The sequence below is a fragment of the Ambystoma mexicanum genome, chromosome 6q, assembly GCF_040938575.1.
Source record: "Ambystoma mexicanum isolate Mex_15411 chromosome 6q, UKY_AmexF1_1, whole genome shotgun sequence".
NCBI classification, from domain to species: Eukaryota; Metazoa; Chordata; class Amphibia; order Caudata; family Ambystomatidae; genus Ambystoma; species Ambystoma mexicanum.
The window spans coordinates 1,511,819,511-1,511,832,335 of record NC_090937.1 but is presented as its reverse complement, the minus strand read 5'-3'; the positions used below and the strand labels follow the sequence as shown (position 1 = coordinate 1,511,832,335).

Below are 12,825 nucleotides of genomic sequence, written 5' to 3'. Positions count from 1 at the left end.
GTGTGTGGTGACCGGTGTGTAAAAATCACCAAGGGTAGCTTGGAAACCCGCTTTCACGGGATGTTAGACCGCAATTCTAAATCAGGTAGAAGAACAAATGAGAAACATGGAATGCAGGTCTCTATTGTTGGTTAGAACATGGATTAGATATTTTCTGGTTGTCTTAAAAGCATTAATTAAGCTTTGTTAATCCGGTCCGAAGGACATACCGCATGTCAGGGTCTGTAAAGTCTAAGTGAAAGGCCCAAGTACAGCAAAGGCTTTTAATGAGGTTTACAGACCCATAACTCCCAGTACAGCCTGATGTCTGTGTCAAAACCTCTATTAGTACACCTGAAGGAAATACAGAAAAGGGAAATTGAAACAGAAACATGTAAGCAATCTGCCAGATATTTTTTAAAGGACTTTTGAATTGTAAATAGGAATGTGTTTGCACAGTGTTTATTGGTCACCCATTTGGTCACTAGAGTAAGTGTTTATTAACTGTAAGGTGGTGAGAATTAACTTTTGGTAGACCATGGTCGTGAAGAAAGGAAACGGAAATGCGTGTTATAGACACTCACAGGCCTAAGGCCTGAAACGGTCCAGAAAAGGCTGTTTTTTCATGATGCTTGCCACGGTAGCAGCGGGACACGTCAGAAGTGTTGTGTAGGGGTACACAGCAAGAGACTGGGCAGAATTTCAAGTGGTCACACAGCTGGGCTCTGCGTGAGTCAGGGCACTGAGAGGAATGGTAGCACAGGAAGCCTGAATGAACACGAGGTGGGTGACACCTTGAGTCATTGGTGGCTCAGCAAACTCTTAGAGATGGAATATTGAACAATCACAACATAAAATGCACCTTCCAGTGGCTACTAATAAGCCATTCTGTCCTGGAGTTGTGGGCTAAACAAATACTCAAATCCAGAGTCAATATGCTACCGGTTTTTGAGAAAGCCATCAAGAGCACCATAGAGTAACAGTTAAAATCGTAGTTCCCACTCACACAGCTCACTCCAGTTGATTGATATACATAAGCCGATATCGATGGTTCTGGATAGTGGGGGAAAGCAGAGTTCGTCAGCTAGGCACTTGAAAAAGTGGACACTTGCTTCTCAGGCCTGTGTGTGCCTCAAAACCAGAAAACATGCCTCACAATTTGCAGAGTATTTCCCTAGTGGAAAACTTCAAATGAACATCTGCACTTTTCAACCTTCCTGCGGGGTCTGTAGGGCCAGAGAGCACGTGGTCAGGAATGACATCTCTGAGGCTGTGCTTGTGAACGGCAAGGAACTGCATCCTGCACTTTACAGGCAGCTTTAGAGTGTCATGATGGGCACCAACTGTGCATAATTCCAAACCAGAAGACGGTGGGCCTCATTACGGGTCCTGCGGCACCCCTGCTGGTGCTACCGGCGGGTTTCCGCCGGATCTGTAAAACATTACCAGTGGCGACTTCCCAGTGCCACTGGGCTATTACAAGTCAGGCGGCCGGGAAGTCAGGCGCCGGTAATTTCGTTAGTCCCCGTTCCCATAGAGTCCAATAGGACTCTATGGGTATGGGGACATGTGAGTACCAGCACTGTTCTTAACGGTGCCGGTGCTCCCGTGAAAACTCTGTGGGCGGGTGCTGTCTTGCCCGGCAGGTCTGACCTGCTGAGCGGGAGGGTTCAGAGGGCACCCTGTGTGCCGGTCTGGAATCAACAGTGGCAGTATGCTTACCGGCACCGGTGTTTCCGGACCGGCACACTTAGCATGAGGCCCAGTGCCTGCCATTTCAAACTTTCATGATGGTGCTTGCCATGATATAATGTATAAAAATTCTGCAATACTATTTTGATAATAAATATTAATTGAGTGCAGACCAAGCTTCAGGAAGCAACAACTCACTTTAGAATCAGAAAGGGGAGAAGACGGTGCCGAAAGCAGAGAAACAAGGGAACAGGAAGCTATCAACAGGTGAGAATGGGCAGTTTGGCCACAAGGGATCTGCAAGCAAACCGGGGAAGAAACAGTTGAAAGAGTTGGGAGCAGATTACCAATGCTCGGGTAGGGTGGGGAGTCAAAGGTGTGCCGATCTCGGTGTTGGGGAGGAGCCATTCCTCAAAGTGGAGGGTCTTGAGTTCCTTCCAGAACTGCATCTCTCAGGATGGACTTTGCTTGACTCTAAGAAGTCCTAGAAATGCTAAATGCATGTTTCAACAAGTGTGACACTGCATGACATAAGACCTGAAACTACATTCCCCAAGAGGCATTGCAGTGGGTGTCTGTAAGAACAGACCTGAAATATTCAATGACATGTTGCAGGGCCAAAGGAAGAAAGCATCTTACATAATGTATAAAATAATAATAATAATTTGGCACTTATATAGCGCTATACCCACGGTGTGTGGTGCTCATTTATCGACCTCCGAAGGATGAAAGGCTAAGTTTGGCCCCGCCGGGATTCGAACCTGCCTTAGCAGGCTCTGCACGGATGTCAAAGCGAACGCTCTACTCGCTGTACCACTTGACCGGCTATGTCAACACTTGAGGTTTGTCTGCTCTTCCCAGTGTTCCGGTCTGGACTATTGTTCTGTAAGGGCCAAGTGTGCGGAACCCACCCCTCCCTGGAGTGGCTTGCAGACGGTGGTAAGTGTTGTCAACTATTGGCTTGGAAGATGTTATTTCCTCTAAAAAGAACTTAGCAACAATTGGTGTCCTTTGCCATGAACCCCAGAATCCACAATTAATTGTTTGACTGAAATCTTGAATTTTCATTCCGGCTAAGGTTGTGAAGAGTGGCACCGCGTGCCTTCAAAAATTGCATCTATGTCAAATCATTGTGGTAAGCTGCTGGCAGTCCTGAACGCAAATACACCTGGGCAAGCGCTGCCACGCTCTTATGCCTGATAAAACTGAGCCAGGATGTATGGATGTAGGACATTCCATTCTGGTGGACATTTCAGCACATTTTACTATGCGTTTTAAGCAGGGCACCCCCCCATACCACATGGCGTGCTGCCTCACCCTTTTCCCTCGACCCCATACTCCATATTCCTCTACCCCTGGCATTCTACCTCCTAAAGATTTCTCATGATAAAATGTGCAGAAATGTCCTTTGGGGAAAATGAGGCAGGGCTTTGCTTGGCTACCCGTGGTACATCTCTCAAAACAGACTGTACTGAGTTTCTGAAAACATGAAACAAGCGTGTTTGCTTTTTCAATGGGAAAATCCCATTGAAAAACCATGTGCGAATCAGGCCCACACACTTTCCTACCTTCATGATGGTGACACACAGCTTAACATGCAACCAGAAATCCAGAAATCGAAAATCCCATGATGCTCTATGCTAAACTCCATGCAGGTCTGGAGATGGGGTTGTCTAGTGCTGTCTTATGGGACACTGTGAAGCTTGAAACTACAACCCCCAGGGTTCACAGTGCTGAGATGCTGTGCTAACTGGAATAAGAATCTGCGCTGTAAGCCTTCCTGATCTTGTGATGATGGAACACCACACAGCCATATTCTGATCCTCACTGCATGCATACCATTGAACTACTGAGAGAGCTAAGACTGAAATGTCAACCCTTTCAGTCGTCCAGGTGCTGGATAACGTGCCACCAGAAACGGTACCGTCCTGAGAGTGTGGTGCAGATTTCTGGAAGGTATAGAGCTGAACTAATACCTCCCAAACCAGGTTTGGTGCAGGAGAATCCTGCCTGTACACTACAACTTGTTTGTAAAGCATGAATGTCCTCACTTTTAAAGTTTCCAGTGATCGTCCAGTTCAAAGCGACAAGGATCAGTTGACAATCTCTCCCTCAAATATCCAGGCGTCCCCCCTGGTTCCTGCTCAGTTCTGCCTGCTCGCTACACTTTGCAGCGATCTTGTCTATGTTCTCAAGTTAGGTGTTGGGATCAGTGTTTACAACGAGCAAGAGGTTGTTATGGTGTCTATGATCACAAGTAGAAAGTAGGAAGAAGCGCTCCCCATCAGAAGTCACTATGAGGAAGGTTTATCATGTGACATGCACAATACGTCATGCACTGCACATTCCACTGTGTGCCGAAATAACTGAAACGGGAAGTGGAATGTCTTCGGGTCAGTAACTATATCTAGTGATGTGTTGTGTGCTACGGTCATGTCATTTCTGAAGCCATAATCTGAATGTCAAACCTCCATGTGCTATTGCACCTAATAGCATAGAGTCGGAAATGGCTTCTGGTTGCATCCACTATGCAGAGTTACTGGAAGGCCTGAATCTGCAAACTGCATCTCCCTGATGTCAGATACGCTGCAACCAGAAACTACATATCCAAAGATGCAATGTGCTGAGCTGTTGGAAGACCTGAGAAGAGAAGTTTGCGTGTTATCAGCTTTGATGCCTGCATCTGGAATTTGCTGTGTTTCGATTTTCTAAAGATGGATACGCAAGGCCATCAATGCCATCTCCCAGGGAGCACCGAGCTCTGCACCGGGAAGCTACAGAGCTGATATCATTGATGGCATGGCATACAGATCCAACCCTTAAAGGGATGGGAGCAAACAGTTCTGCTTGTGGCAATCAGTGGTAAGATAAAACATATGTGTAGTTCTGTTTCTTCAGTGTCAACCCAGTCAAGATGTTCTGAGTAAAGAAAAACAAGACCAACTGGCTTTGTCAATGCATGTTTTAGCATACGATCCATGTAAGTACACGCGTGTGTCACCAATAGGTGGAGCACAGCCCAACTCAATGGCACTCAGATCATGAACCTCAATGATGAATGTCCATGCTGTGCTTCATCCCTCTGACAAGCAGGTTACAGGTAGAAGCCTGCATCAAGTGCATTGCCAACTGAGTTATCCTATCTAGCATGGCAATTATTGAATGGCCTATTAAAAACAAGTAGCCCCACAATGTCTCGTGAGTAGTGGCATTGCCCGAGCTGAGACCTGTCAGCAAACAAAAATGACACCTTCTGCCCCCAGCCCTCACCCCTCAAATTGGGCTGGGCTTCTGCAATATATAAATAGCACTTGGAACCTTGATTTCCTAAACGTGCGAATGCAGGCGAAGACAGAGCTGCACACTGCCATTCAGGTATGTAAACACTCACGTGGGCTTCGAAAACAAATTGTGATCTTCAGGAGTCACATTGCTTTATCAAAGCCAACCCGACACCAGCTTTTCTAAGTAAAAGAAGCCAAAATAATCTGCCTTTGTCAAGGCTTGTCTATAGCATTGTGGTCGCGGCCACAATTATACGTGTTGCTGCATACACCTGTTGCCAGCAGCTGCTATCCGTTCAAATCAATCACACTCAGTGGGTCGCCTAAAACGAAGTACTGCCCACTGCGACAAGAGGGTGACTCACAGCTCTCTGAAGGAAGGACATTTACACACTGAGCTGTCCATTTAACATAACATTTACAAAAGAAGCTAATAACAGCACATTGCTCGACAATCACTCTGAAAGACTGGCATTGCCCACTGACAGCAGTATCACCTTTCAGGGAATTTCCCTGGGTATTATTATTATTATTATTAATAATATTATTAATAATATTATTATTATTATTATTATTATTATTATTATTATTATTATTATTATTATTATTATTGCTGTTGTTAATAATAATAATAATAATAATGATCATAATAATAATGATCATAATAATAATAATTTAAAAAAGGATAATAATAATAATAATAATAATAATAATAATAGTAATTATTATTATATCATTATAATTTTGTTTATACAATGAAAACGATATCACCTTCATTCCAATGTAATTGTACATTTAATGTACACCACTCTGCATCATCTGCAAATATGCGTTTTTATTTTAAACAATGAAGTGTACAAAAAATGTGGGCTCTTCCATTTAAACCCTCATGTTGCTGAATTCTGAGAGATTATCGAAGGAAGAAAGAAGTGGGAGGAGTGTCCCCATTGTGACCTTGTCTTAAATATAATGTACTGCAATCTTTGACATGATAAAGCTAAGATTAGCATACACCATTTGTACGATGAAATGCCTGGACAAGTCCCCCGAAAGCGCCGGCAATCCCAGTCAGTGTGTGGTGTTCCCAGTCGTTCCTGGCCTCCACATGTGGTTGGAAATCCCTGCGGTGTTATTCACACCTCGCATTCCCGGGCCGGCTGCTGGTGGCAGGAGCACGAGCCGTACTCGTTGATGATCACCAGGGCCCCCTCGATGTGGTTGGGCTTGTAGTCCACGTAATACTCCTGGGCCGACATGGCGGCCATTTGATGCATCGTCTGTTTCTGCTTCTGCTTCCGGCGCTGGGTCACGAAGCATTGCCTGAGCTGCCGAAGGCTGGCCGGGAAACACTTCCAGGACACGTAGAGCACCAGCACCACAATGAGGAAGGAAAAGATCAAGGCCATGGTCCCAGTCACCACTTTGTGGATCTGGGCCGTGTTTTCTGAGAGTTCAGTGGATAGAGTTACAGTCAACACTTCTGTGGTCCTCTCCAACTCCATGTCCTGTACCTCGCTGGAGATTAAATTGGTGGGCCCGGTGAGGGCGTGCTTGGTGGTGTTTTTGGCAGCTAAGAGGTCAATGCTGGTTGGGCCTCTTTTGTCCTCACACAGGTGGAAGGCGAAGACAGCGTCCAGAATGTCCTCACCCTGAGCATAATCAGGAGTGGTGCAGAGCAGGCTAGTATCGGAGCGTCCCTGGAAGTTGCTTAGCCATGACGCCAGAGCACAAACATTGCGACTGCAGTCCCAGGTGTTCCCTGACAGACTGATACTTGTCAAGGACTTCCAGGAGGTTAGGATGCGTGGGTCGATGTGTGTCAAGCGGTTGGAGTCAAGTTGAAGCACATCCAGTTTGGGCACGGCCTCGAAGACGTGCGGCTCAATGTACTCAATCTCATTGCCCGAGAGGTCGAGCTTCTCCAGGTTCCAGACAAAGTCAAGTGTGTTGACCACAATGGCCGCCTTGTTCCTACGAAGGCAGAGGGAGTGCAGAGAGAGTAGCCGCGGAAAGTGGGCCAAGTTCACCTTCACCAGATCGTTGTGCTCCAGGTGAAGCTCGGTCAGCTTGAGGAGCCCTGCGAAGGAGTTGCGGGCCAGGCTCTTGAGCTGGTTGTAGCCCAGATCCAGAAACTTGAGACTACGGCAGTCCTGAAAGATACGCACAGGCACAAACTGCAAGGCATTGGAGCGGAGGTGCAGGGTGGTGAGCTTGCGCAGACCGTGGAAGAGTTCAGGCCCCAGGGCCTGCAGCAGGTTGTAGGACAGGTCTATGCTGCGTAGGTTAGGCATGTTCCGAAAGGTTGCGTTTGGGAGCTGAGTGAGCCTATTGGAGCTCAGGGTCAGCTCCTTCACTCTGCGCAGCCGCTGGAAGGCATGGTCCTCGAGTGAAAAGATGTGGTTGTGGTCCAGGTAGAGCCATGTGAGCTGCATCAGCCCCACAAACTGGTCCTCGTGCAGTTGTGTGAGGCTGTTGTAGCGCAGCGACAAGCCCATCACCCCGGACAGATTATGGGGAATTTCTGTGAAATTCAGTGACTCGCAGTAAAAGAGCCTTCCGTCACACCGGCACAGCCGGGGGCAACCACCATGCGCCAGTGGAATCAGATTCCCCAAGATGCCCAGCAGGCACATCATCCAGCAGGGGGTGTTCCTCAGCCACCAGTTTGAGCAGGGACCCAGGGGAAGGATATCCATTAGCGAGAAGAGCTCCACCTTTGCTTGAGAATGTCCATTGAGTCTTTTCCCCCGGAAATCCTACATCATTTTTTTGTGTGGGGGAAAAGGCAATGCAGACACCTCGGTGTTGGAGGAAGCAGGTGTCTTGCAGGAGTTAAAGTTGATCAGTTAGTCGAGTCAAAAGGGTGTCTGCTTTTTCTGACCATGGTACTCGATCAGAAAAATCTCCGTGATAAGTTAAATGGACAGAATAAAATATTCCTTCAGGAAAGGAGCCTTTGAAGAAGTGTCTCACCCACCCTTCTTTCCAGGGAGTGACAAGGTCCATTCAGCTGCCTCCTTTGTGTTGCGGCGCTAATTGTATGCAAGACTTTTTTAAAAAGACCCTTCTGTGTTAGCAAAGCAGTCCGTCTCGGTGCGGGCAATGGCAGACAGCTCCCGGTGCCGAAGGAACGGGCTGGAACCGGCCGATGTCGGCGGGGTTGATGTATCCAGAACCGCAAGTTCCCCGAGTGCCAGAGCCGGGCTCGTCCTCCTGCCCCGCGCTCCCTCCGCCTGTCTCCTCCGCCCGTCTCCCTGCAGTCAACAGCAGCTCTCCCTGGGTGGCGGGGAATCCACGTCTTCTGCTAATGGCTCCGCGGGGATCCGACACTCTGCTGCTGCCGCTGCTTCGCGCGCAGTGTTTTGCGCGGAGCACCATTGACCGGCGCAACCTTGTCCTCCTGCTGCCGCCGAGTCGCCTGGCAGCGCGGTCCCGGGGAAGCTGTGGAGGTCTCGCTTTCCCATGCCTCTGTCGCCAGGCTCGTTAGGTGATGCGAGGCGGAGGAGGAGGGAGGGATGCAGAGAGGGTGGCGAGGGAGAGGCTGTTTCCTCCTTTCTGCCGAGCGCCGGATTCACTGCTGCTGGAGCATGCAGAGGCGCTCAGCGCTCACTCAGTGCCGTAAGCGCCACACGCTTGCACGCTGCGCCCCCTCGCAGACGGGGGCGGATTGAAAGGGGGTGGGTGCAAAGGAGGTGGGCGCAGACCAGGAGTTTGAGTAATAACGGGTAGCAATATATGTTCAGGGATAAAGGAATGCGGGACCCTCGTTCCTGGCACGTTCGGGCTTCTTTAATCCACATGTATGGGCGGCCCAGGCGGAGAGGAAGCAACAAGCACATCCCATCTCCGAGACATACCACACGCGCTGCCCCTTTTCATGTTGTTCCAATGACTCTTTGCGACAATCTTCTGTCGGGTTTGCCTGATGACAGAATTCCGTCGTGCTTTTTTCGAAGCGGGCTTACATGTCCATGGCCCCGGCCTTATATTCTGCAATTGTGACTGTGACTTTTGTTCTGAATGCTCTTAATTTGACGGCCATTTCAGTGGGTGTTCGTCTGCCTGCGGCGTCGGCGTCTTGGCGCGTGTTCTCTGGGGCACCGGTGACTTGGCGCGGTGACAGGGGCACGCGCCGGAGCCCCTGCCCTGCCCGCAGTCCTCCCTGCATGAGCGTGGCAGCGTCGCCCGCGAATTCAGCAGCAGCAGCCAAGAGCCATGTCACAGGTCCATTCGGTTGGGTGCCTGGGCAATGCCCGCGCGATGTGTTGCCTGGGACCGCTTGGGTGTGTGCAACACAGGGAAGAGCGCCGTGTGACTCTCACTCCGGGATCTGATGAGGGGCTGGGGGCTTAAATGAAAGGAAGCCCATTCAGTCACTGCCCCCAAACCCTCCATGCATAGATGGGCTATAGCACAGCCACGTCCCCGTTCCCCCGGCGTCCTCCCACGCTCCCACCTATCCGCCCGTAAGTTTACAGGGGAGCGTGAAGGGGGCTTCCTTTAATAAACTGCCTAACATTGTCATATTGCTCTCCTATCAAAGATGAATTCATCAAACCCTCCATAAACCAAAGTGCTGCAAAGGTTGCGTACAATCTGTATGTATGTATGTATTTATTTATTTATATTTATATTGTGCTTTTTTAAGGCGTTCATACAACAAGTATATGTTTACAATGAGCCTAAGAACTCGTCGGTCATTGACAAACAAGGAGCGAGAAATAAGGGCCGCAAACGGGCAGGGCAAACCCAGCAGGGTATTTTTAATTAACAGATATGGCTGAGTTAGAACAACGTTTTTCAATTGGAAAATCCATTGAAAAACGGCGTGTTAATCATGCCCAATAGTGATGGGATTGGTGGGTAAATAGTTTTGGGTGGTGCCTAACGGCCTGATTCACAAGAGCGTGTTTTTCAATGGGACAATCCCATTGATCAAATCTTTGTGAATCAGAAATGTAGGGGTGAATAGAAAGTGTGTGAAGACACTTCTGGGGGTGCTCAGGGAGGAAATGGCTTGTAGGTTTGGGCTATTCATCTTGAGCAGTGGCAAGCGTAGCTTGGGGTCTGTGACCCCGGGCCTGGTTTACAAAAAACGTTTTCAATGGGATTCAAACTCGCTGTTGTATTTCAGGCCCCTAGTGTTTGTTTTGTAAGTGGTGATAGTGGGTTGTGGGTTGGAGGGCGATGATTGGTGCTGAGTAAGAGGGGGGGTGGCCGGTGAAAGCATGCACCCCATTTTAATGTTCCCTGAGTAACAAAAGATTATATAATGTGTCTCTAACCAGTCATGGCGGTAATATAGCTCATAGGGTTGAGCGTTCGCTGCTGCGATCTTTGTGTGATCCGCAGGTCGCAGGTTGGAATCACGGCACACCCACCCCAGCCTTTTATCCCATGTAGGTCGACAATTCGGTTCCAACTTCTGTTGGATGATAATTGTATGCAACTGCTCTATGGTCCCGGGGAGGATAGCTCGGTGGCAACGTGCTTGCCTTGGAAACAAGATTACATGAAGCAACACAGGTTCGATTCCTGGGTCCACACTTAGAAACCTCTGAGTATTAAGCACGTTATAAATAGGCAACTAAGAGAATTCCTGTAACAGCGCCTCAATGCCCCCCAGGTTGTGTGAGTGCCTTAAAAACGCAAATAAATGAAATATGTATAGAGATTTGGCGAAAGTGCTCAATAAAAAACAATGTCATAGCACAGTTTGCTCAAGGCGGGACAAGTCAAAAGCTTTGGGTTTAAGAAATTGTATGAGTTATAACCTCGTTGTTATAGTTGATTTTTTTTGCCGAGCCACAATGTTAATCTGGGATTGTATCCCGCTACCAGTCCTGCTGCCGTCATATCTGCTTCTGATCGGAATGTTCTGGTCTATGACACGGTTAAATATCCGTTCTGCCCCTGCGCGTGCGCACATCCGGTGCTCCAAGTGAACGTGGGCAGAAAATGTCAGTAGGAAACATGCATTCGCTTCTCTAACGCGCTCAAATGTCACAAGATTCAATAACATGCCCACAGTACACATGAAAATGAACACATTCCATACCCACTGACAATTCGCAGCTCTGGCGCTTCCTGCCATATTTAGGCGCAATAATAACCAGAAAAAAATAACCTCTCAAGCACATCACTTGAGGGCTGTGCGGTCTGGAAAAGCAACAGCGCCATTTTCCCCCCAGTGGTCGGTCTACGGAAAAGCACCCTCCACACAAGGCTCTCCTGTTTCAAGTGAATGTGGTTTGGGGAGATGTTCCCCAAAGGTACTGAGGCTACAAATGAGAAGTTGCAAACTATTCAGATATTTAAGTCGGAATACATTCACTTTTCAAAACCAAAAATCCAGAGGCATTTAGAAAACAATATTATAATAAATAATAATGAAATTAAAATAATAATAATAATGATAATAATAATAATTATACTAATAATAATGGAAATGACTAATCGTTGCTTGTTCGTGTATTGTTATTGGTTGAATGGGCTGCCTGTGTGTGGATGCAATGGAAGTAAGGAGGTCTGTGTCCCATGCAATTGAGAGACGTGTTGCCAGTGACACGCGACGTGACACTACCTCGATTACGATTTCAGACATAGTCCTATTGCGTGTGGGGACAGTGAGCATTCTTCCATTTGCACCCCGGGGAATGCATTAGCCAGGGTGCCGTGAAACACGCTCTGCCCACTCCTCGCCTGTGCTGGAGGTGTGTACTACTTTCGAGGGGCAATCGTGGTATTCCTATTTCAGAAAGAACAACCCTGCTGCTCAAAGCACCATTGTACACGTGATGGACCAATGGACCCATCTGAACAGCAGGTGGAATAAATCATAAACGGCCCCTTACAAGCGAGCAAAACATTCAAGGGAGGTTTGAAAAATCCACCTCATCCAGGAGTCTCTGCAAGTCATCAGTCTGTAGCACGTACGTCTGTCCCGACACCCACACCCAAGGTTCTTCAGCCTCTATCAAACACACACGCCCGCAGTTCAGAGCACCTGCCATGTCAGACACACACACACACACACACCTCACTTGCTCCATACACCAGCCATGAAAAACACACACACACACTCCTGCCCAACTCTGCTGCGGATACTGCTGAAATATCAAACACACACACACACACAGACACACCTCTCTTCTGACTATGCTCCTCGCACAGGAAACAGGGCAATGCAAAGATCCCGGCACACAGGCTCAGCAGCACACAGACCTCTCATGCATCAACAACCCTCACTCCAGAGACTGTCACACAGGCGCCCAAACATAGCCACGGTCATTGAAGCGCATGCCACACGGATGCAGCCTCGTTCTGTGCACCGTCATAGCCACGCAGAGACACCTCACACAGTAACCTGCGCAGAGGCGCATGCCACACGGATGCAGCCTCGTTCTGTGCACCGTCATAGCCACGCAGAGACACCTCACACAGTAACCTGCGCAGAGGCGCATGCCACACGGATGCAGCCTCGTTCTGTGCACCGTCATAGCCACGCAGAGACACCACACACAGTAACCTGCGCAGAGGCGCATGCCACACGGATGCAGCCTCGTTCTGTGCACCGTCATAGCCACGCAGAGACACCTCACACAGTAACCTGAGCAGAGGCGCATGCCACACGGATGCAGCCTCGTTCTGTTCTGTGCACCGTCATAGCCACGCAGACACCTCACACAGTAACCTGCGCAGAGGCGCATGCCACACTCACGCCTCGTGTGTAGAAAAGAGACATAGCCACACCATTGCCAGCCCATAATCATACCACAACCCACACACAAACAGTACACACAAGTCAACAAGAGCCAATGCCCAAAAAACACATGCACACAGGCACGTACACGAGGGCGCATCTAGGTAC

General features: G+C 48.6%; 2 protein-coding genes across 3 annotated transcripts in view; one reads left to right on the top strand and one right to left on the bottom strand.

Moving 5' to 3' along the window:
* LOC138516807 (catenin alpha-2) overlaps positions 1 to 12,825 on the top strand; it is a 3,575,147-nt gene that overhangs the window by 1,890,463 nt on the left and 1,671,859 nt on the right. The window lies entirely within an intron of this gene.
* LOC138516806 (leucine-rich repeat transmembrane neuronal protein 1-like) lies at positions 5,771 to 9,246 on the bottom strand. Its single transcript, XM_069632214.1, has one exon. It carries the CDS (start codon positions 7,649 to 7,651, stop codon positions 6,089 to 6,091), a length of 1,563 nt encoding a protein of 520 aa, XP_069488315.1. The 5' UTR covers positions 7,652 to 9,246; the 3' UTR covers positions 5,771 to 6,088.

Excerpts from the sequence above, each read along its gene's own strand:
- LOC138516806 (XM_069632214.1), bottom strand. The coding sequence starts at position 7,651 with ATGGATATCCTTCCCCTGGGTCCCTGCTCAAACTGGTGGCTGAGGAAC.